The following is a 25,697-nucleotide window of genomic DNA, read 5'->3' on the forward strand; positions in this document are numbered from 1 at the left end:
GGCTTCAGCATCCTAGATGTATGTTATACATATGGCTAAAGAATGTTAACAGTTGTGAAAGGCAGGCTTTGAATTTGCTTTTTCCTAATTTGGAATTCCCCATAGAGATGGAACTACATTTAGAGAAGGTTTTCAAGCTGCCTTGTCTGCAAAGCCTCCCCCAAAAGTTCACACCCCCTCCCCTTCAAAAAACCTGCTGGATTAGAGAGAGATAAAGTGATCCTGGTGGGTAAAGTTTACAGCTCTCATCCTGAATAAAAATCACGATCATGTTTTGATTTACTTATTTTAGTAATATTTATGAGTACCTATAATATAGGAAAGGGGCATGAGGACTATTTTCCCAGAAGAAGGAACTAGGAGGTTGGAGATTCCAAGTCTGCAGCCCACGTGCTGTCAGACACAGGACGTGGGCAGATGTTAATCAATCACACAGAACAGACCATAAAGAGATACCATTATGGCCATCCCTGTAATTAAGCCTATTACAAACTAGCCACAGGCTGTACCTTACAAAAGTTAAAGGTAACCCTGCCCCTATTCTTCTTGTACCTTGCAGAAGTTCCCCATACCAAGAAGTTTTCCATGGAAACAGGAAACACACATAGACCCTAGCCCGGCAGATGGAGGAGGTCTCTCTTCCACTAGCAACTAGAGACCACCACTCTGTTTGTCGGGTGGCCTTTCCTTTCTTTTCTTATTTACTCTCTGCTAAATAAACTTACTTTTACTTTAAACTTTATACCGGCTCACACCTGAATTCTTTCCTGCGCAAAGCCAAAGACCCTATTTTCCTGTAATACCTAGAAGTGTGTAACATGCAGAATGACGGACTGAAATGTAGGACTGTCCCAAACTTATACCACCCACATTCACCTTCAGCTACCAGAGGCAGCTTAGTTTTTTTGGTGGCTCACCCACCTTCCCTTAAACTTCCCTTTAGGATGAATCAACTTTTAGGACTCTATGATGTACTTATATAGCCTTGAAAAAGAAAGATCATCACCTCCCTTACAGAATCCTTACCATATTGCTTTTTCTGTAATTCTCAGCAGTGTAAAATCACTACTTCATTGACTCTGCCCTGACTGACTCTTCAGGACAAGCCAAGTGCACTTTACCTAAGAAGAGTCCCACTGAAGGTGAGTTACTCATACCGTCTTGGCATCATCGCTTTGAAGAGAGCATTAAAGACGCAGGCAGTCCTTTTATTTTGAATTATTGCTGTTAGGACCTTTAACACAGTCAAGATTTACATCAAACACAATGGCGTAAGCACCTCTCTTACAGTGACTTACAGTCATTTATAAGCACCTTCCATCATTTAGAAATAGGTAACCTACTCATAACACAAATCACAAAGTGTGAATTGTGGAAAACATTCACTATATTCACTCGTATTAAACCTACGACTTAGTGATTAAATTGACTTGGAATATCATTTATGTCTCTTGCTAAAAGAAGTCGCCAGGTTATTTAAGTAGAGCCTGCCACCAAATTCACATAAATTCATTGCAAAATTCAGCAAGCCAGCTTTGGCTTCCGAAGAGCCTAAAAATTCTTCCCTATTGCTACCCTTCCTTCCTTCTATATTGATATGAGCCCTGATCCTTTATTCGAGACAGGAATAATCATGGTTCAACGTCCATTTATTTGTTACCATTTATATTATTACTCCCTGGAGTAGCAGGGTTAGAATAGGAAGCATTAGATACATAAAATCCACGGAAACACATGAGAGTATTTATACACTACTGACATCCAAGTGCTTTAGCCTCTTCAACTAGCGGCTCCTCCAACTTTCTTATACTAGAGATTTACTCAAATGGTTTCTGATTATTTGTCCTCACTTTCACTCTCCTTTTTCTCTGTCCATGACTTCCTCTCTCTCAAGTAACAAGTGACGACTCAGGCAGTAAGAAAGCAGAGAGAATGTCAACAGAGAGGTAACTAAAGAAACAAAAGCTGCCTTGCACAGTAAGACACAGCTGTATCTTTCAGTATAACCCAGGGATTGTCAACTTTGGTTGCATAGTAGAATCACCTTGGGGCTTTTAAGCATCTTGATATCTAAGCTGCATCCAAACTTAGTGAGTAAGAATCTCTGGGGATAGGACGACATCAGTATTTGTTAACGTTTCCCCAGGAGAATGCAATATGTAGTCAAGTGGAGAACCACTACCATAACTCAGGTTGAAAAGCCACGTTCTGGATTTTTTAAATAGAGAACTCATCCTAAATCTTGTTTACCATACAGAATTTCAGAGGACTTTTCGAGAAATTTCTAGGTTTTAATCTACTCTAAAATGAGGGACTTTCTTCCCTAATAAAGGAAAGAAATTAGTGGTGTTCTGTTTCACTGTTATAAGGAGGGAGGCAGAAATCCTTTGCATTCGCTGTTTCTCCTCCTCTATAGACAGTAAAATCACAAAGATGAGCTTTGCGTTGGCACTAAGCAGGACTGGTATTAGTCACAGACATCTGATTCCTCAAAGTTAAATGTCAAGGTGCCCTAGGTCACCAAGGTTTCTTCTCCTACCTCAAGTAGGTCTATCATCCTGGTCATCTGGGAGTAGATAAGGACCCTATGTCCTTGAGACTTGAGCCGAGTCAGCAGGACATCAAGGGCATACAGCTTTCCACTGTCAGTGATGAGGCTCTCCTTGCCTATGGAGAAGAAAAGGGGGAGGGGAAAACTGTATTTAATCGAAGCAGCAAAATCATTCACTGCAAAGCTGTATGCAGCCCCACTTACTATAACCAGGATGCTTGTCATCCCGAGAGCAGGAAAGTACTCTAGAGAAGAATGCAAAGCAGCGTTAAAACATGATCCAGTAGTGCTCTGGGAAGAAATATCCTGAAAGAGGGAGGTGTGGGTTCCCTCCCAACTGAGAGTTCCCAATCAGACACAGGCACTTGAAAGCTTCCTTGCTCCAATTCTTACTCAGGGGACAGCAGGTCCATGGAAACCTATGAGTAATGTCCATGTCATATCTGCTGTAAGTGACCTGAGGGACATAATGTTTCTTTGTCCATCCTACGTCCAGATACCTGGTTCTGCTGTTCTGTGGCTAAATGGTTTACCCCCTGAAAGCATGAGAATGTAAAGAAACAAGAGCTGCTCCTGCCTGCCCCTGGAGAAACTTAAAACACCAAGAAACACAAATGAACATACCCACTTCTGCCTTTTTAAAAAAAAAACCCCAAACTCCCTCTCCTGGATGATTTCCAGTAGGTTGGCTGGGGAATGTCATTACGCTAAGCTGTAATTCAATAAAGACACTAGGGCTTGTTCAGTTTTTCAGAAAGATTGACTTTGAGTTTCTGTAAAATGGAAGTTGCTTTCACTCACTAACTAGTGCTGTCTCCTTCCTCTTCCCATTAAAAAAAAAAAAATCATTTCAGCCAAAGATCTTTAAAGAACACTTAACTCACAAATTTTCATCTTATCCATTCAGTATCATTCAACTCCCATCACATTTCAGGAAGGAGAGTTTCCTGTTTGCAGACTGGTCCATAAACATGCCCTGAACAATTGCTGTTATTAAGAGGGGAAGAGATGAGGCTTAAGGAGCTGGAAGATTTAAGAGTGTATATGGAAGTGACTGAGGGACACAAAAAGGGAGAGAGAAAGGCCAGAGACATTAAATAGACAACTAACAACTAAAAGTAAAACAAAAAACTGTTAAGAAAAACATACTATCTTTAGCTTCTGGGTTTGAACCCATAGTTTCTCCTCAGAACTACAGAGCAATCCGAAAGTTCTCAACGGTCATTTCTCAGTTCTTGCCACTATTTGCCAAGTACACAATTATTGTATAAACTCTACGAGAACGGATGTGCTGACAACACCATAACAAATCACCAGCCACTGTTTTTGCTACAAAGCCATAGGTCCTGGATGTTTACTCCCGTGCACTGCAGCCGGCCTTTTCCCACCTTCGGACCGCTGCCAGGCCACATCTCCCCCCCACCCCCGCCCCTGAAGTAGCGGCATACACCTTTGTTCAGCCTCTTTGTTTGGTCCTGTTTAGATTATTGAAGCGCTCTTCTTTTTGTTGGCCTCCTTACAACACAGTCAAATGACTGCAGTGGGGACAGAAGCGATTGCTAAGCCCTCTCCCTGGCACCAGACAGGGCCTGTATAAATTCCCAGTCTGACCAGGCAGCAAGCAATGCTTTCATAACTATTTTCGATTTTCTTCTTGTCACAGTTACCTTTCTCCTTTACTTGGATTCCCTGGGTCCCTTAATTTTGATGCCTCCTGTTTCTTTTCTCATTAAAAGCACAGGAAAGTTAAAAAAAAAAAAAAGAAAAAAAAAAGAAGCCCCTATATTTCTCAGACACTGAGCAAGAGTGGGCAAGCTAAGCTCCTCAGGTTTCTGCAGGCTGCTTATCTTCTCTCTCCATTCGCATAGACTCCCTCAACACAAATATTTAAACACATACAAATCTGTCTTATGTCTAAATTTTGAGAAGCTTCAATTCATCTCAAAGTCCTGATTCAATGGTTTTCACACACTCCTGCTTCCCATATCTACTTTACTTTGCTAATCAGAATGAACTGGTGCAAGGACTCAGAAAGCTCAGAGACGACGATGTGCATACACTGAGATGGAAGGAACGCTGACGCACCTGAAAGAAGCAAGAAGTGGTACCCGTTATTGATTTGTCATTGTGTAGGTGGGGGACGTGGAAGTGCACACACTACATTTCTTTGGACTGCCCTGAAGGACAAGGCCTAAGAAGAAAGACTTAAAGAGTAGCCTTAAAATGCTTAAGCAATGAACAGCATTTCTGCGTCTGGTGAGCATGCTAGACAGAGGAAGTCAGCTTGCAGTATTTATTTGTCCTTAGAAAGATATGCAGAAACATTGGTTTCTTTCCCTGTACACACCAGTGTCTTCTGGGCCTGGCATCCATAACCCATTTTTTTAGGAGCTACCAAAGTCACACGGGACGAGAGCAAACCTATAGCTCAGCAGGGTGTAAAGCCAAGAAGAGCACAATTCCCTAGAAATCAGGCTGGTTCTGCCAAGGGAAACCTGTGCCCAGCCCTTTCTTTAAAACGGGAGCTCAAAAAATGTTGAAATGAACAGACCTACGCTCTTGCAATCTTTTCTGCAATTCTCTGGCATAATTGTATAGTATTTTTACTTAGATCCAAGTTCTTACTGACCACAGGGTAAGATCCTGTTCAGAGATCAAGCGAATGTATCCCGTGGCAGTAAAATCAGGGTAACAGATTAAATAATACCCCCTATTTTACCAAGGAGAAGAGACTTTTGAAGGGATTGTACATCCTTCTCCTGGTGAAACATGAAGATGCATTCAAGGTGTGAAATCCAGGAGATTTTGGTTAGTCTCTCAAGGAATATGATGGAACCAACCCTTCTCAGGGAGACAGAAAATATGAAAGTACAGAGGAAAGAGATATAACATACAGGTTCTAGCCCCCCCCCATGCCCCCCACCCCACCCGCCGCTCCCCGCCCCAGCCAGTCTACAGAGCACAATAGGGTCAGTGAGGAGCTGGTTGGTTCTCACAGTAAACAGCCAGTGAGGCTGGTGCTTTTTATCGATGCAAAAAGAACTCAGACACTTCCTGCTATTTAAACAAGGTCCATTTTTCTTTCAAAGAACAGGAAAAGCCACAAGAGATTCCCACAGCACCAGCAATAAGCCTTCTACTCCTGTACTGGGAACTAAGCAGTCAGAATGAAGACGAGAGAAAGGAGAAATAAGGTGTTGTCTTGCTTCTTTCAATACCTGTGCTCATCTTCCGCCCGAGAGTCTGTGGTTTCCATCCATGCTGGATCCCATCCCTCTCTTCCCACCAGTATTCAGGCGTGCTTTACACTTGGGCTTTCCCCTTCTTTTCCAGCAACATACCTTTATCCACGGCTTTCCCATTTCCAAGTCATAGAGGAGGCCATTGAACATATTGCTCTCATACATCCAAAATGCCATCTTCCAGGTCAAAGCACCCCCAAAGCTACTAACAGGTTGACCTGAAGTCTCTTGACACTTGGCAAAGTTAACATTAAAATGGAAAAACCAGGCCTTAAATCCTTGAATCCAGTTCTCTCTTAGAACCAGCAGATTCTCTCTTTTGAATGCTTAGCTTTCGTTTACTTCAGGTACATGCCAATAAAATGAATGCAATCAAAGCATCAGAGAATTTGGACAACGCAAACTAACACAGTAGCTCTAAGCTACCGCTCTAGTTTGCTGGCAGGTGTAAGCCAAGAACAGGAGCGCATGAACCCTGTGTTTAATTTCCTTAAAAGTCGTCGCACTAAAGCAAAGTTGAAAACCTAGTTTCCTTTCAATCCCCCACCCTGACCCTGGGAGGTCTGGGAATCCGCTAGCCTTTTGGCACAAAACCCACTGTTTTTCTCCTGGTTATCATTCAGATCTCTAGTGCTCCGGGCAGGACACTGTTTATGCTACTTAAACTAGGCTTTCTGTGAGTGACGACATTGTCATTCATCGCACTGGCAACTGCACAAGACAACTGTACTCACTCGACCTGGACCTGGAGCCTTTCTTACCAAGTTCATTTCTACACCACCACCCCCACCCCATTTTGTAAGAGTGGCGTTCCTTGCTCAGCTGTAAGCTTATCAAAGGAGTATTTAAGCACAAATCTGAAAAACGCTTCCCTTTCTCAAGTCACAAATTACTTAAGTATTCTTACCTATAAGTTACTGAGGGCAAAAGAGAAAACAGAGAACCCCCAAAACTTTGACTTCCAAATATCTGAAACCACCACATGGAGGATCTCCCTGGTTCTCCCCTCGCCAAACCTGAGAACACATGTGAAGAGAAGGAAGAGCTCACCTGGAATCCTGATGAAAGACCAGCCATTCTGAGGCCTGATGCCCCACAGCCCTCCAGCTGGCTCTGGGAAGAACTGGGATCGTCGATTTAGCCAGTCTGCTGCCAGTTCAGGGGCTCCGTTCAACAAACACTGCTTGGCTGCCAGACTCCCTCCTTCCTTCAGCACGCGCCGCTCATATTCTGCACTTCGGTCATTGCAGTAAGAATCCAATGGCACTGCGGTGACCTGCAAGCAGATTCAAATGAGATGGCGCTTTCCCATTTTCCACACCCACTAAGCCTTTCGGGAACCTCAACTTTGAAATCAGACTAATGTGGGTAATTCTTAGGCTAGTGGTTTTACCTTCCCTGTTCTAACACACTAAGCTGTCCCTAATAACTGACTTAGCGAGCTTTAGCAGGTAAAAGGCCAACCTCTCATAACATGAACGTATAACCAACTACAGATCCAAAGAGTGCTGGAGAGCTTGCAGATAAACTGGGTTACTGGGCCGGGAATAACTCTATCATCGATGTATATGTATCTCATTGCTTTGCACATCCATTCATTGCTGGATGTTGCTTCTGGCAAAGTTCAATTTGCCATACACTGGATGGTACGGCCAGAAAGGGAGCTGGAGCTAGTCAGTCATCACTAAAAAACGAAAGAGTATATTGGTCCGGTGCATTTGAAGCTGTCTTTAATGACTTTGTGGCAAAGCTCCCACATTTATCAACACTTCCTTCTCCTCTTCCCTGACCATGTTGCTGACTGACAAAGCTAATGGAAAATAAGAGAATCTTTCTTTCAAGCCATAAGCTAGGGGTGGGGGTGGGGAGCAATTGCCAGAAGTAGTGGATTTATTTCTTGGCTACGGCAGAGGCTATGCACAGATTCTTATCTCACCACAAGGGGCAACAACACTCAAATGCTGCCCCCCAACAGAACAGAAGGATCCTTCTTTAGCTTTCTGGGTCTATTCCTATTCTAATAAGCAGCTGTGTATTCAGATGGGAGGAGCCAATAGATGTAGGTTTGTAACAAGCACGCCAGCGTCTCAGGCTGAGCCTTGTAAATACTGCCTTGGGTGCATAAACAGCCAGCTTACCATGGGGCTGTAGGTGCCTTTGCTGGGGGCTAGAGAGAATATCATTTACCAACAACCAAAACTAGAGAGAATATTATTTACCAACAACCACAGAATATGCTACTCTGGCTCTCAGTGAAGCTGAACTGAGTTTGCTAGGGAGCAGCGCCATCTACAGTCCAGATGCAAAACTGCAGAGGGTCACAACAAGCTGAGCCCCTTGAGCTCGAAAACCCAGATAGACAGGTTCATACAGAAACTGGCTTATGCAGACAGTGGTAAGAGCAGATTTCGGTGATCTCAGGTTACCTCTACCCTCTCCAGAAGAAGTTTGTTCTCTTGCTTCCAAGTTACTCACTTTTCCCACTGGAGGTTGAGCACAGGCAAATACACACTGAATTACAAATGAGATTGATAAAACCGGCTCTCTTCCTGCGATGGTTTGTCCTGGCAGTGGCCTAGCAGATACTCCACCATCTAGGGTATGAGTCCCAGAACCTCACAATCAACAGCTGCTACACTTCCATAAAAACGGTGAAGGAAGCAGTGGTCTGGACTACAGAAGTATGACCAGCATTGTATCTCATGACCAGGTACCGTATCTCAAACAGCACGTACTCTTGGATGAGTAAAGCATAGTCCATGAGACTTACTGGCCAATTTTACACATCAAGATAACTGCTTTGATGTCTCTTTGTTTATTTGTAGAGCAGCAGAACTTATACTGGAATGATACATAAAGACTCTGGGCCCGTATTTTCAGGATGAAAAAATCAAAAGCTAGAATCTAAGCCTGAGGGACAGAGGTAGAACAGCGACAGGAAAGAATGCTTTCCTTGTCTGTGACGCACTTCTAGGCACTCTTAGTAGTTTAAAAACAAACCAATTTTTTTCTAGTTATAAACTTTCACCTATTTTTCTAATTTTCATTTTGCTGATATCCTTCCAAGTCCAGAATTGAAACTGGGAGGTTTGCAAGGCACAGTTCTTAGTGAAATATTTTTTAATGTTTTGATAAGCTGCTTTGGCAGGAGCTCTGCGTTAAAATACACGCAGATCATAGAATGTTATGTTGTAAACACACAAAGAGCAAACTCATGAGGCCCAAAAGGGAACGAACAAATCCATTTCTACTTAAATCCGGCTTTCCAAGGCAGCTCTATCCTCGACAGCCTCTGCCCATTCTCCTCACCCCAAATGGCCTTCCTGATGGCTCAGAAGCAGGGGGAGATGAAGCATGACACACCATTCTTCCCGCCCCACAAATGGAAACGCATAGTCCCTTCAGTCCCACATGAGCCAACCTCTGTTTCTTGCTTCATTAAGTTCCTCAACTCTATTATCTTCAGGCGCTGCCTCCTCAAGCATTCAGCGCGTCCTTCCTGAAGACAAGTGTATTCCTGCTCTGGCTCTACGAAGCGTAACCGCTCCAAGCGCTAGTTTTGTACTAAGATGAATTCCCAAGTCTTAGTTTATTAACCCTGCAGAATTATTTCCTCAGCTCATGAGAAAACAGCTCCTATAATTCCTTCCTTAATGGCACAGTTCTTCCTGAACTGACCCTAAAGTTTTCATAGCACGTGTCAGGGAAATTAATTGGTCTTAACTAAAGGCCAAGGTTGAAGCTTCAAAGGAAATCAGTGTCTCTCCACCAAAGGTGAGTTAGAAATCAATATAATTAAGGTATCTCATGAAATGTTGCCTTATTCACACCCCAGATCTGATCTGAAAGGCAAGAATGTGTGTATAAAATATGCAGACGTTTCAAATTCTTTTTCCTTTCCTTATAACCACGGTGTAATTACTCCCGTTTTCAGGTTTAGCACATGCTATGTGAAGAAACTACAAATATGGGGGGAGGAGCCGAGTAGGAGGCCAGGAAGGAGCCCTTCAGTCAAATGCTAAGGGCTTTCTCCTGCTCGACTGCCACCACCCCTTTCTGCTATTATAGCCTTCTTTAAGCTGCTGTCCTTTAGGGAAACAGCAGGACCAGCCATGATAGTTTAGATACCTGGCTCCTCGGAAAACAACACTCTGTAGCACAGCTGGGGTACCCATGTGCAAATATGCTGGGAGAGTGGGGCTGTTCTTCCGAGTGGTTAGTTATAGAGCTCTGAGTGGTACAAGTGAAGAATTTTTATGTCCACAAATGCAGTTACAGTTCAAGGCAGTTAAATTTATATTGGCTCTATAAAACACTGGTAATATGAGAAGTAAAAATGTCTTGACATACTGCTAAAAAATGTAGACTTCCTCTTATCAGGCATTTCAGTATACACATCAGATTAGGAGAGTGAGAAGGAAACAAACCACACAACTATGATGCCTGCTTTCCATGCAAGCACTTGACTTTTAGATGTTTCCTAGAAAAAGTGCATTTCTCTGTTATCAACTTAAGCTTCAAAGACCAAGAATGCTTTGGAAGAACCGAATACACACAAAATCTAAATACCTTCTGATAGTCAATATAAATCAAATGAAGCTGACAGTGGCAAGGGAATCAAATTCATGCAACACAGAACCAACAGAAAGAAATCTGGGAGGCAGGAGTCAATAGGATTCAACACCATTATCTTATTCCCATGCACCATCTTTTTTTGGACCCTCTGCCAAATGCTGACCTTTGATAAATTAATAAAATAAGGATGCAAGCTGATGTAAATCACTAAGGAAGACTCAAACGGCCCCACCCTCTTTGAATAGAACTGTGAAAACAGTAGACTTCCTAGGATGAGTGGAGAAAACAAGAAAGTAACCCAGAAAGGTAAGAAATCAGCCTCTTAGTGTATCTTGGCCAACTGAAAGTTGCCCCTTACAGCAAAAGGAAACAAGTTGGACAGACAAAAACTTGTTCTTTGCTCTGATCACCTGGTCTGGCCACATCTCCACCTCTCTTCCCTTCATATACTTCTCCAAGGTTGTGAGAGAGCTGGTACCTGGCACTGACCACCACGGACTAGAAAGAGAGCGGAAGATGTAAGCACAGCAAACCACCACAGTGCACTGGGGAGCCTTTAGGCCAGGCTGCTGTCAACAATCACTGGAGTGACCTGTTTGGATAAACTGGGGACAGGACGGAGCCAACAGCTGCTCAAAGTTGAAACCACACCAGAAACCACCCCTAATCTGGAAGTAAGACTGCCTGCTGAACAGAGATGACTGCGCAACAGTCACTTTTCAGAGGGAACATACTCGTGAACCACAGTCCAGGCAGGAGCGCTGAGGAAATCGAGAGAACAGCAGACTAAGAAGTGTCTTGATGCCAGAGTGTTATGTTTCCTTTTGTTATGTGGAGACTATACTGAGGCGATAAGGCCAGATCAAATCTCCCTCCCAATCTGGCCCCCTCCTCTCAAAAACCCTCAAAAACCTCAATGCAGGTGACAAATGGCTCCCTCTCCTTTTCAAATATTCTACCGTCCCTGACCCTGCTGTTGGGTGATAATCTACCTGACAGATGGCTTGCTCCCATGGTAGATTAGAGGCCCTGACTAAATGAGAGGAACTACACAAGAGAAATGCGGTCAGGGAAAGAAGCCACTCCCACGTACCATACAACTATTCTTAAACCCACACAATCAAAGCGAGCAGTGCTGCTTGGGAAAGCCAGGGCTGTGGCACGAGGCTCTTCCTAAATACTGAGAAGCTGTGTTTCTCAAGGTCCAAATAGCTTCAAACAGATCTTTTTAAGAAACGGTTCCCTTGAAAATTGGTTTATTTTTTCAAATACCATCTATTTTGTCTCTTTCCTCCTGTGGCACTTACTCGTGGACTGGCCACACACAAAAAAGATGGCAGCTCAGTGAGCAGGCAGCAACGAAGCGAGGAGGTAGCTGATCTCCGCTGATGGATGACCTGATCTGAGTAGCCACTCACTGCTGTACAGTGGCTGCTGAAAACCAGAGACTACAAAACAAAAATGCGAATTAGTGCCATCGACAATTATGTTTAACGTAATCAAAACTGGGGGGAAACGCACATATTAAACATCTGATTTAAAGACATTCTTCCTAGCGAATATTACGAATTCTAATAAACAAACACTATTTGGAACCAAATGTATAACACAGTCAAAGCCCACACAAATTTCATTATTAATGTACTTTAAGCAAGTGTCATTTCTAATTCTACCTTTGTATGGAAGAGTTACTGTCAATTATAAATGGTGACAACAAAACTTTCATTAGACAAAACACTATGTTATCTACATAGGGGGGAGTTTGGTTCACCTATTATACTGTGGACATAAACTCAGGTCTTGAGTTAAAGACAATGATGACCAACAATTATTTCCTTCTAAGTTTTTTTCCAAGGCAAATCTGTTTAGCATCACATATGTGTACTAACATAGTACAGTGTAGTTCTAGCAAGCTTAGCGGTTTTACGTATTCAATGACATCAATACAAGTGGTCAGGAGCACCAAACGGTATTTTCATTCCTCTACCTGGCCACCACTTAAAAAGATATAAAACTCTTCATTTATATTACTGTTATCAAAAGTACATCTTAGAAGATTTCACAGCTCAAGTTAAAGCTTCAGTTTACAGCTATTCATATGAAAGATTTAAAGTGTGGAATATTCACATACAAAGGATTGGTCAGGGGGATTAGTGTTACAGATGCAGTTCTTTCTTCAGTGTTAAGACATTTTATTGTTGGATCTTTATTCTTGATTACTTCACTTCTTTGTTTTACTGGTTTCTCAAATAAGGCAGGTTGATAACCATACACAGGAAGATAACACACAAGGGAGTCAAAGGCAAGAAAACCAACTGCAAGATGAATAGTAACCAGGACCCTCTGCAGGAGAATAACAGTTATAATCCCAGTACCAAAAGCTTCTAGTACCAAACCTCTTCAAGGCTTCTTTGTTCAGTACCTATCTTCTCCCAAAATAAATGGGTTCTTCAGGATCATAGTTTGAGAGAAGCCACCTCAAGCTGTTTAGTAGGACACGTGTATTCTAATTGGCTTCCATGAAATAATCAGCATCTTCTCAATAATGGTCATGAACAAAATGAACGGCTTTAACTGTTTTCAACAGAGCTGAGACGTCTTCAGTAGTTTCTAATCACACTGTATGGAAGTCTTTACAATACTTTATTACCGTGGTGGGTCCATGTAGCTATGATGTGTTTGACCTTTTTCTCTAGATATTGAGGTCCCTGTTATTACCCAGAAAAGAACTTAGGCTTCTGATAAGAGTTTTTCAACAATATCTGTGTTCTCATCTTTATGAGGGCTAGTACCCTACGTAGGAGCACATCCACCTCTCTACATGTTTATGTCCATTATCATCTGAATGCCGAGCGAGGATCATCATGAAGATTATTAGCCTGAGTGTCACCCTGTTCTTCCAACACTGAATAGCCAGGAGCATTACTTAAAAAACCCTATTACTGATGCATAGATGACGGTGAAAAAATGTAGCAATTTTCTTGTTTTTCCGAAAGTACATTTCTGATTATGAGCAGTGACTCCTCTCGCCCCTCCTGGGGATGGACAGAAGAGAGGACAAGTCCAGCAACCATTGCTCATGTCATCCAGCTGCAGTAATAGCTCAGGGTTGCTAGCTGGGCTGTCCACTGCCACCCAGGTGGCTGAAGCAGCAGCAGTAGCAGCTGACCTAAAAACTTGAATTCTTTCCTAACTTCTAAAGAAAAATAACAATGTCTCTGTCAGGGATCTCTGAAAGTCAGCCTCATTTAAGTATTCTCAAATGGCAAAACCCAACAGAAGCTGTATTTTACTTCGTTCCTAGAGTACAAAGGTAAAAGACAAAAGAACAAATATTTCCTTTAATTATTTTCTCTTCAACACTGTAGTTATTAATAAGAAAGGGATACAGCTTTCATTGTAGGAAGTCCTTTTAACACAGTATGTCATTTGTGATACCTTTCTGGAAAAAGTCCAACAACAATCCTATTTCCAGAGGTGGTCATTCCCCAATTAGAATACGTTCACTTGTCTTATTAGGAGCTAGGTTAAGATGACAGTCTCATTGGAAGTCACTAAATCAAGGTGAGTTGTAGCTTTCTGATTCCAAATTTAAAAAAATAAAAATAATTCACTAGCTCAAGATGTTCAACAGACACACAGCTTTAGCTTTAGAGAAACCCTGACTATCCCCAGCATATTTTGCTCAATTTATACTTTTCTAGATTATTCTATTAACATTGGTTCCATCAAACCTTTCTTGGTACAGATGGTCCTTGGACCACACCACCCACATTCCCATCACATGACATAAACTGTTAGACACAGAAGAACACAAAGGACACCTTAAACAGAATTGTGTAGGATGCTTGGCTGGGTGGGGTAGGGACAGAAAAGAGGGTTCATTACTCCTTTAGTTTATTTTGGCCTAAAACAAATTAGGAACCCCCCACCCCCCAAAAAAAAAAGAAAACACAGAATGTCACACTACAGGAAATGTGACTTGGTTATAATGTGGTCACGGGTTTTGTCATTCTGTTGTCCCCTCCTCATGCTCTCGATTGTCACATTACACTGTAGGCACTGGCAGCTGTGTGCACCTTGCCGCCAGCACAATATGTACTTAGCAGTAAAGTCAGGCTTTTTAAGAGTCTTTTGGCCCCACGTAAAAGACTTAAGGGAAAGGAAGTAGGGCAGAATAAGCCCCACAGCTGTACACTTCTTGCTACAGGGTAGCATAGAGAACACACAGCTATTTCCCTCCCTTAGACAGAGACTTAGCCGTTTAACAAGGAGCCATACTTTACTCTCCATGTCTTGTTTAAAATTAAAAAGAATACTTATGTTAATATTAGGACTTCATTACTTAGAAATTAATTTTTTGCTTGCGTTCTAAATAACATCAATTTAGATACAGAGAAAAGGTCTCACTTTCAACGAAAGGGAGTAAATGTTTATAGATCACCTGCTAGCCTACATGGATTCTATTTTCACAGATATTTTAGGTGACCAAACAAAAAGGGGAAAATAAAATACAGAAAAACCCTGAATACAATGGCTTCCCAGGGCTTTCCACAAGGGGCGTTGGCAGCTCTCAGGATCTCAGGAAATGACAATAGATAATAGATACTGTAGTTGCAAATTAACATTTAGCAGAAGAGTTTTGGAAAATTTCCTGTTTGGGGGCTTCTTCATCAAGAGTCAGTCAAAGCTCTCTAAGCATTTAATAGAAAATAGTGCTTAAAACATACACCACTTTTCAAAACAATTATGTTTAGACCCTTCTGTATATTTTAAATTGCAAAATCTGAAATGCCCCCAATTTCTCTGAGGTAGTTGGCTCAGTAGAGTTGTAGAGTATATAAAGCTTTCAACACATATGCTGCTCCGTAGACCATTTCCATGACAACAGTTTCATTGACACTGAGACAGGAGATGGAATCGATGCTGGTACTATTTCTGTTGATCACCATTCTCAATGTGACACTTAACTGGTTATAATATAAAATCTGTTCTGCCTCCTTGAAAGATGGCTAAATGGTCTATTTCCTACAGATTCTGGTTTTTGTCTTTAGTCTTCTAAGCAAAACAAGATTAAAAAGGAAAAAAGATTCAGATGTGTAAGACTTGTACTTTTTAACCTCTGCAAAACTGTACAAGAAAGGAGCTAGGGCCAGAGCCCACTGTGGGGAGGGAGGTGTGTGAAAATAAATTTATGAAAGTTTTGAACTAAATCCTACTCCTTCTTGAAATTCTCACCAGCAAAGCAAGGTGGAACACAATGAAATTAAGTGGGACACAGCATCAGAAGATAAGAAAATATCAGACAAGCAGTCCTGTCAAGTGAAAGATTTTAAAGCACCCGTAAGTGTCATCTGCTCTGTGTCCTTAGCCTAGTTCTTAGTTCCTTGATGTTTATGTATCATCCCCAAAGCAGTATTATGAGAATGGTACTTTCTTGAACTCTGTGACACAGAATTCAAATTTAATATTCACTGCAGGGTGAGAACATGAGTTCTATAGGCACACTGGGAAAGAAAGAGGTTCTCCACTTGTGACCTACGTAACTTTACTAACCACTGTCACCCCAATAAACTTTAACAACAACAACAACAGAAAAAACGAAAGAGGTTCTCACTGTCCAGATTCATTCACATCTGCTGGCAGGGGGAAGAAAGACTTAGCATTGCTAAATATGACTCAAGTAGAATGTGATCTAAGGTAGCTCACCAAGAACAAGATGCCAACATGTAGTTAGGTCAACGCTCATTGTATGTCCTCAGAGGAGTAAGAACCAAGCCTTCACCTTGTTCTGATGATAGGAAGCTGTATTCAGGAGACAGGCTACTGTAACAATTCCTACTACTATTTATAAAAGAAATCAAGGCACAAAAGAGAATAGAATGAAGGATTTTCTGCATTAAGAGGACAAAGCTGAGTACGGGAAAATTAATTTAAAGCTCATTTCATAGCTCCAAATGAATTTTATTTAAAATTATTGTTTGATTAGTGTAAGAAAAAGATTCCTGACATTTGCTTCTGATTTTAGCATTTTCCCTGTCTCTTTTTCAGGTCTGTTTGAGAATAATCCCAACCTTTACTTTTAAAATTGATTTTGAAAATGGAATCTGGATTCAACTCACATGTTCTTCCATCAAAACTCTAACACATAATTTGTGTTTACTTTGCATATTAAAACAAGGCTACCTCACTTCCTAGTACCACAAAAGAAAGCAAAACAAATTATGTTTATGAATAATAAAAGTTACATAATCAGAACTAAGTTGGCAAATCAAACGAAAATGCAAGATATAGAACAGAACAGCTTGCAAGGACAAGTGTTGCTCGCAAGGAGTTACGGCCTATGACCAATGAATTCCTGTTGAAGATGAAAGCCAGATATTAGGCTGTATTTAATATCTCCCCCAGCTGACAATTTGCTGTGCAAAACTGTAAACAGATGGGTGACAGGGAGACGAGGGAGAGATGACAACATCCTTTCCAGTTTAAGAACTTTCATGGTGTCACAGTCAGAAGCCATCTATAGGCTACGCCAATCTCAGGACAGTGACTACCACAACCAACTTTATAATGAAGTCACTACTACAGGGGCATCAGCCCAGCAGTGAGGGGCTGTAGTCATTTTAAGAGATGTCCACAAATTTTTTGACACCTCTCTCTTCAAAAGGTAGAGTCTAATTCCCCTCCCTTTGAGTGTGAGCAGACTTAATGACTGTCAAAACGAGCTCACAAAAGGCATTATGGTCTCTCTCTCTCTCTCTCATCAGTCATTCTGGGGGAAGCCAGCTGCCATTCTAGGAGGACACTCAAGCAGTCTTGTGGAAAAGTCTACACAGCAAGGAATGGAGGCCTCCAGCTTACACCAACTTGCCAGGCATGTAAGTGAGCCACCTTGGAAGCAGTTCTACAGCTGTAGTCAATCTTTCAGATAACCATAACCCCAGCTGATATCCTGACTTCAGAAGATTTTCTGAGCCAGAACCACCTATCTGAGCTGTTCCCAAGTTCCTGACCAACAGAAACTGTAAGATATTCAATGTTTATGTTTCAAGCTGCTAGGTTTTAGGGTAATTTGTTATGTAGGTATCGGTAACTGCTACAGGAGCTAACATCCACAATTGCCCCTTTTTGCAATTACCCTTGAGATCTCTATGCATGAGCTTCTCTCTGCTGGTACTCCTCAGTGCCAAGAAATGCCTCCAGTTCTCAGCTCAAATGCAAGGCAAAAATAACTGATGTATGATAAAATCAATGAATGATTAAACAAATTACCAATCTCACCTACATTTCCCAACCCTGAAGGTAAAGTCAGAATTGTTAACAAAATTCTGTTTTAAATACTGAGTAAGACTATATTATAATTTTAGGCTGAAGGACATTCCCTCAGATGAGAATACACACCAAGTTCCAAAGGGAAAAGCAACAATAATACAATGCACCAGCACTCACTAAGTCATTCAGCAAACATTTATTTAACTTTGTAAGTGCAAGGTGCCTAAAATAACCAGACCACAAAGAGAAGAGGGACTATAGAAGATGTCCAAACATCTAAATTGCATTCCCACTTGGGGAAGAAAAAGTTAGGAAGAAAAAAATTACAGAATTGCTTAATAATACTTTTTTCCATGTTAAGCTTAGCTTCTGTTTTTCTGAACACTGTAAAACATTCTTAGCAGTAGAGACGTAGTACCTTATCTTTCTGTCCACTATAGAGCTCCTGCCAGCACTCACTAGTTTTCTACCATATCAAACAGGTAATAAGCCACTTTTGCATCCCCATCAATTGTCTCTCTTGGATGTTCAAGTTCCCTCTTTGCTGTCTTCTCCTTTTTTAGTCTTCTTTCTTACAAACTCAATTTTGACTTAAACCCAACTGCCCCTCCTAAAATACCTTCCTATTCTCCTTTCTAATAGTCACAGTTCATTATCCACTCTCCACACTCTCTAACCAGAGTCTCTGTCCCTGTAAATCCCTGTACCTGGGCCTTCTGTCCTATGTGCATTCGTAACATCCAAGAGCTCCTAATCTTGTGCCTGCCTAAGTGTTCACTTTAAACCTGACATAGAACTTACCATTCCCTTTGGAACCTCTCTTGAACTCTAGGTTTTGGAAGTGATTCCTCCACAGCCAATGCTCATCCATATCCAAATCAATCCGAGTCCCTTGACCCTTTCTTTATAATCTTTTGGCTATAACCACTTCTGTTGGGTCCTTCGTACGTACCACTTGCAACCTTTGCTTAACATCCTCCTTAATATGGACCCATCTCCAATCTTTCCTGGTACCACACTCTGAGATTAATTTCTATCAAACACCACGGCAGCGATCACCCCCACCGGTGTGCTGTCAGGAGCTGAGTGCCTTGGCAGCCTTCCTGACGCCTGCTCAGATGACTCCTTCCCGAGGCTTGATTGTAGCCATCAAAACTTTACCCCCTAGGATTATAACTAGAGCATCTGTTGAAGAAAGTAAGCCAAAAGAGGGCTAAAACTCCTGATTTAATATCTAAATCCCAATAGACTGGCATTCAAAGACTCCCACGACTTACCTCTCTGGCCCTTTTTTTGGCTACTGTCCTTTATTTTGGCTCAAATCTTTAACTTGGAATATCCTTCCTCCTATCCAGGTCCCTTCCACTCAAGATTCAACTTAAACAATACCATTCCTATAACGACTTTTTCATTTATTTCAACCTAAATTGATCTCCCATTCTGAACTTTACCACTAACCATCTACCATTAATCTGGCAACTAATTATGCCTTCCTTCAACTCTTATCTTGAATCGTTTTTATTTTTAAAGTCTTTTTAAGTCTGTGCATGTATTTTTACTATGTGCGTGTATGAATTTTCAAACCAGAAATCAGGGCCCGTGACTGTTAACACACCTTGCCCACAGTAGCCGCTGGTGCATGACAGGTTTGTAAACAACATTAATTACATGTGCTTTCCTCCTGCAGGAGGAGTCTGACATTGGGAGGTTACTCTGAAGGCAGCCAGGATCAGGGGGAAAAAGGAGCGTTAGACAACCCCCAACCATTAAGCCCAGATAACATTCTACCACTGGAGATTCATTCAGTCAATAAGCTCTTCTTCCATCCATACAAATCAATGTGCCCATTCACTCAAGCCCACTGGCCCTTGGGATCAAAACAACTGAAAACACCATGGGCGAGAAAGAGTAAAGGGTGTGTGAAAAAGAATCCTTTCTCCAGTAAATGCTGAGTCCTCCCCTATCACCACTCCTTACCCAATTAGGCTTCTTTTACTGTCCAAATCAGTGGCCTCCAAAGAAAGCACATGCAAGCTTCACAATGTAAACAATATTAATGTTATTATGTTTATCATTTTAAGTAATACATAGGTATTGGTGAAATGGATTAAGAATGTTTTAATAAAAGGGGGACATAATCAAAAAGCATTTGGGGATCACTGGCTTACACTATCTACATTACTGAAAAGAGTTTAAAATAAGATTTATAAGCTGATTCTAAAATTTACATGAAAATGCAAAGGGCCAAGAACAGTCAAGGCAACAGTGAGGAACAAAGCTAGAGACTTATTATGAAGCTATAGTAATTAAGATAGAGGTGCTGGCTCACGGATAGACAAATGGACTAATGGAACAGAACAGAGTCCAGAAACAGACTCACGTCCACAGCCATTTGTTTGACAAAAGTGATGCTGCAGTGTAGCAAGGATGATGTTTTCAATAAACAGTTGGGTCAAATAGTGGGTCAAATATAAGCAATAAAAACAACAATCCTTAACACAGACAAAAAACTCAATTCCTTGTAGATCTGAATGTGAAAGCAAATTAAAAAAACATTTGGAGAAAAGCATGGAGGATTATCTTCATGACTTTGCTATAGGCAAAGATTTCTTCAACAGATCACAAAAATGCTAACTTCGACAAATGACAACACTACTGAGAGTTTCTGAAAAAGTAAGCTACAGAGTAGAAGAAATCTGCAATACATAAAGAACTACAAAAGAAAAATACAGACAGCCTATTAGAAAAATTAGGATCTTGAAAAAGCATTCATAAAGGGGGTTATCAAAATGGCCAGTAAGTTTAAGGAATGGTCCTGAATATCATTATACATAAGGGAAATATAATGTATCACCACGATGAGACACCCACACACAGCAGGGCTACACTCAACAAACACCATCATATCCTGCAAGGATGCACAGCAACCAGGGCCTCTCGTACACTGTTAATGTTAATGAAAATTGGTGCAATTGTTTTAAAAAATTGTTTGTCATTATCTATTAAATATGGCCCTATGCACACCCTATGGCCCAGCAATTTGACTACTAGGTACACACCCCACAAAAATGCATATAAATTTTCACTACAAGGTGTGCAGTGCTCACAGCCTTACTATTTGTAATAACAAAAACTAGAACCCAAATATTTGCCTACAGTAACTTGTGGGCGGGCACTGGAGAGGAACAGTGAATAGAAGTGGGCACACAGAGACGTCTGGAGCAGGGTTCTCATAGTGTTTTATGAAGTCATTAAGCTGTATGTCCACTTATGATTTGTGTCCTTTCCCTATATGCATGTTAATATCTCCAGAAGGACAGCCAAGGCAACAAGAGAAAAGGCTTCAAGATTTTAACATATTATACCTATTATTTCTTACTGTCTCTCTAATCTACTTGGCCTGTTATCTATTAAAGGAAAGCAAATGGTCACCTTTTCAGAATCAAGTTAGTTGCTTCTTAGAATCATGAGTTCAAATGGTTACTAATTAATTTTGTTAGGAAAAAACCATTTTAAACCTCCCCAATAGCTTAGTTAGGTGAATGCTTATCATTTCCAAGTTTTCTTCCTACTCCCTCAGGCTTTAAAGATGGACCCCACATTTATACATCGGCCCTTTTTTAATCTTTCAAGACTTTTCTTGTCTTTCCTGAGTTTCTAACTCACCATATGGATTATAGCAAATACCTCTCAAGTCATATTTTCAGGCTATTGGCTGAAAATAGTTAAGCACAGTTGTAAATCTGTTTTCTGTGAAAATAAAAATGTTCTCTCTGATGTCACAGTAATAGGATCCCTATTTAAGCAGCAGGGTCTTTCATAGGATTTGTAAATTGTATTAATGCCAAAAGTATTTTGTAGACCTCAATGACAGCAAATAAGTCAGATCGGGAATGAAAGGCACAAGGCACACAGATAATGAATTTATCCCACACAAATCAACAAACAAAAGAACCCAAGACCTTGTATTTAAAATCAATTGACAAATCCAAACATCAGCACAACAGATAATTACTACATTTAAGTCTCAGCACCGCTATCCATATTAGAGGAATCATTTTTAAAAAGACTCCTTTTTGTCAATCACAGTTTTTTGTTGTTGTTTTTTAAGTTTTATTTATTTCAAGTGTGTTGTTCCAGAACCCGTGAGCTCCAAGTCAAGTAGTTGTTTCAATCTAGTTGTGGAAGGTGCAGCTCACAGTGGCCCATGTGGGGATCAAACCGGCGACCTTGTTAAGAGCACCGCACTCTAACCAACTGAGCTAACCGACCGCCCCAATCATGGTTTTTTAAAAAATGAAAAACTAGCAGTATCAGAGTAAACTATGAAATTCAGAAGTGTGATTTTGATGTGTGTATGTATGCTAAAATATGCATCGGAAGTTTTAACTTTTACATTCTTAACTAATGAATTTTGGAAATCTGTTCTACAGGATTAGGTGTCTTAAATTTCCTTCTCTACACATCTTTGCAAAACAAACAAACAAAAATCTATGTTCTCTAGAGAACTGTTTCTTGAATAAAAATTCATTTCAGAGAAACCAGTGTTTCTCTGAAAAATTCATTTCAGAGAAACGGCACAATAACGGTGATAGGCATATTCTAACTAGGCCATTCTTGGGGAACAGTTCCCATAATAAACTACTTTGCTCAAATTTGAATCGGTTGGTTCTTCCAAAATTACTTCTTTTTTATTTATACTCTCTTAGAATACCAGGGATATAACAGGTACATACCAGAATATTCTAAAACAGAGATGGACCTTGATCACTAACTATGTCAGGGTAACTAATGAAATGTGCATATTGCTCTCTGAGTAACTTCTGGTCTTCCCTTTCATTTTCAGAAAGCGAGACTCTTCCTTAAGTTCCAAAATATCAGTTTCTTTCCTTTCTTACTATTGTAAGAATAATCCAGAATCTTCTACGTGGTGACTCTTTTTATCTAGTCCTCTTAGCTATTCTAATGTTGTACAGTCATCTAGTGCTGCATTTTTCAAACCGCGAGTAGCAAGGGTCATGAAATCATTTTTTAGTAGTTTCCCATTAACATTAAAAAAAAGTAAAAGAAAGTGGCCGGATGGCTCAGTTGGTTAGAGCACGACCTCTTAACAACAAGGTTGCCGGTTCAATTCCCGCATGGGATGGTGGGCTGTGTCCCCTGAAACTAAAGGTTGAAAATGGTGACTGGACTTGGAGCTGAGCTGCACACTCCACAACTAGATTGAAGGACAACCACTTGACTTGGAACTGATGGAGCCTGGAAAAACACACTATTCTCCAATATTCCCCAATAAAAAAACATTTCGGAAAAAAAAAAGAAAGTAAAAGAAAAAAACCCCAGGGTGTACTGTATATGTGGGTGTTGTTTTGTGAATATTTTGTTTTAAAAACTTATGTACACATAATATCTGGTATGTCTACATACTGACCAGGTGATATAAACTATTCTTGACTTGCGTCATGATCACACTCTAAAAGCCACAGATATAATGGGCTTTATTACAGTTTTATTAATTGTTACACATGGAACTTCAAACAAATAATTCTTTATTCAGAACCTAGGCTAACCTTTAAGGCTAGATACCATGTAAAGATCATTCTGCTTAGTTGAAAGCAGAGATTTCTTAGGATAGATATATCAACAAACTCTGGCAAAATACACTGCCTGGTTGGTATTTTAATATATGCACGTTGGAGGTAAGGACGATGAGACCAAAGCAAAACAGTGTCTCTACACATATATGATTAGCTTTAGCTACCTAGCCCACTGGCTCAGCAACTCAGTGACAAGAGCAAATGTCTCTCCACAACCCAAAATAAAATTTAAAAAGAGGAAATGGAAGTGAATCTAACTTCAATTAGATAAACTTTCATATTTCACTATCAATTTCCCATAAAGCATACTGTCCACATCTGAATTTCTCAGGAAATTCACTAATTGATATAAGGACCTCACTGAACAGGTGCTCTGAACACTCTACTATATTTTCATGAAAGAGAAAGAAAAGAACAGAAGTAAGTGATGCGTATCTTTGAGTGTTAAATAAGATGCAGGTGTCTACTTAATATGGCACAGTAAACCCATGGGAGGATGGTGCTTTCTGTTCCAAAAATAAATCTAGTAAAATTTTATAACTGTAGTGCAATATATTAGGTTGGTGCAAAAGTAACTGCAATTTTTACAATTTTTTTAACCTTTTAAACTGAAATTATGTTTGTAACCTAATACATTAGCAAATGTAGAGGAATTGGTCTATAGGAGGTTAAGCAACTCTTCATCAGACATATCAACATTTCACTAGAAGGAAGTCACTCTGCCACCACTGACTACATTGTTCCAAACAGGCTAGAAACCAATCCTATTCTCTTCTTGCGTTACGAATCTTATTTCTGGAGTCCAAAAATGTACACAGAGCAATGCTTGGGAAATCAACTGAGAAAACAGAAGAGAAGGAAATCATATGGGTTCTCCAGTGAACAGGGAGCACACGCCAGATGTAGACAAAGAACATCCTGCATTTGATAGCAGCTAAAATTAATGACCCATTAAATGTCCTAGAGGATACAAGGAAAATGTCCTACCGTCTTACCTAGTTGAAGAACTATAGCATATAAACACCTACAACTCTCTTCTCAAAACTCTCCAGTGTTACCCACTTTCTTCAGAATAAAATCCAAATCCTTAGCAATAAGTTATAATCTGCACCTACATCTATCATCTTATTTCCTGTCCTTTTCCCTTCACCCATTCTACAATGTTCAATAATTCTATGAAAAAGTACATAACAGAATTACTTTTCACGGCAATGCAATTTAAAATCACAATGAGATACTACCACAAATTCAAAAACATGGACTAAAATACCAGGTTTAGGCAAGGATGAGGAACAACAGCAAATCTCTCACAGTGCTGGTGAAATTGTAAAATCATATTGGAAAAATGCCTGGCAGTGGCTACTAAATCTAACCACACATATAACTGGATGATACAGCAATACCACTTCTGAACATAAACCCCAAAGAAATTAGCGCCTATGTTCATCAAGAGACACGTACAAGATTGTGCATAGCACTTTTATTCGTAAATAGCTCCAAACTAGAAGCAACTTAAATATCCACCAACAATAGAGTAGATTAATAAACTGTGGGCTATTAAGACAATGCAACACTTTCGTAGCATTAAAAAAAGAATGCTATAATGCAACATGGATGAATCGCATAGACACAATACTGAGGGAAAGAAAACAGACACAAAAGAGTACATACTGGATAATTCCATTTACATAAAGTGCATAAATAGGCAAAAATAATCTGTGATGATGGAAGTAGAAGAGTGATCACCTTTATTTGTTGGTTTGTTCTGAACTAGAGGTATTAAATGGTAAGTGGCACGAGGGCGACTTCTGAGTGCTGGAAAGGTTCCATACTTTGATCTAGGTAGTTGTTACACAAGTGTATACACATGTATAAATTCAGAGAGCTGTACATTTAAGATCTGTATACTTTGTAGTAAAGTTATATACAAATATATACTTAACACACACACACAAATATATTTATATGTATATATATGTATATATATACGTATACACACACACACACACACACACACACACACACGTCTCTTAAGTTATACATAGTAAGTTACACTTCAATACACCACTCTCCCACTCCTCTGAGCACTTGTTGGCTGTTAGGTCATTCTTTACTTTATTACTACTTTTACTGATTCAAGGAAAAGGGAAGGGAGTAAGTACTAGATAATTAATGCTGAAATAATTCCTTACCTTTAACAAAGGGCAGCTGCAAAGGTTGGGAAAGGAGAGTGGAAAATTAACCCCCAGAAGGAAATCCTTGTTTCTCAGATATCTCTGCTGACTCTCCTCTTCTGGCTCTCCCCACGAGCGCAGCTGATGGAGCCTGTAGGAGGCTTTCAGAGACAGGAAAAGAGCTAACCATCTGAAATAAACCACAGCAGACATGCTTATTCAGTGCTCCATGGAGGTTTGAGGGTAGTTCATAGCAGCGAGGAACCTTGTCTCTCATTAACATGTC

General features: G+C 40.4%; 1 protein-coding gene and 1 pseudogene across 2 annotated transcripts in view; both read right to left on the minus strand.

Moving 5' to 3' along the window:
- INO80 (INO80 complex ATPase subunit) overlaps positions 1-25,697 on the minus strand; it is a 116,893-nt gene that overhangs the window by 29,547 nt on the left and 61,649 nt on the right. For both annotated transcript variants that reach the window (XM_074327899.2, XM_074327898.2), the window contains exons 24-27: positions 25,430-25,601; positions 11,676-11,816; positions 6,844-7,069; positions 2,540-2,667 (exon numbers count right to left, since the gene is read on the minus strand). In XM_074327899.2, coding sequence (XP_074184000.1) covers positions 2,540-2,667; positions 6,844-7,069; positions 11,676-11,816; positions 25,430-25,601 — 667 coding nt within the window. The remainder of the gene's footprint in view (positions 1-2,539; positions 2,668-6,843; positions 7,070-11,675; positions 11,817-25,429; positions 25,602-25,697) is intronic.
- Positions 11,863-13,284, minus strand: LOC141570361 (glycoprotein-N-acetylgalactosamine 3-beta-galactosyltransferase 1 pseudogene; annotated as a pseudogene).

This window comes from Rhinolophus sinicus, chromosome 3 (genome assembly GCF_057876585.1).
Source record: "Rhinolophus sinicus isolate RSI-liver-muscle chromosome 3, RSI-T2T, whole genome shotgun sequence".
NCBI lineage: Eukaryota > Metazoa > Chordata > Mammalia > Chiroptera > Rhinolophidae > Rhinolophus > Rhinolophus sinicus.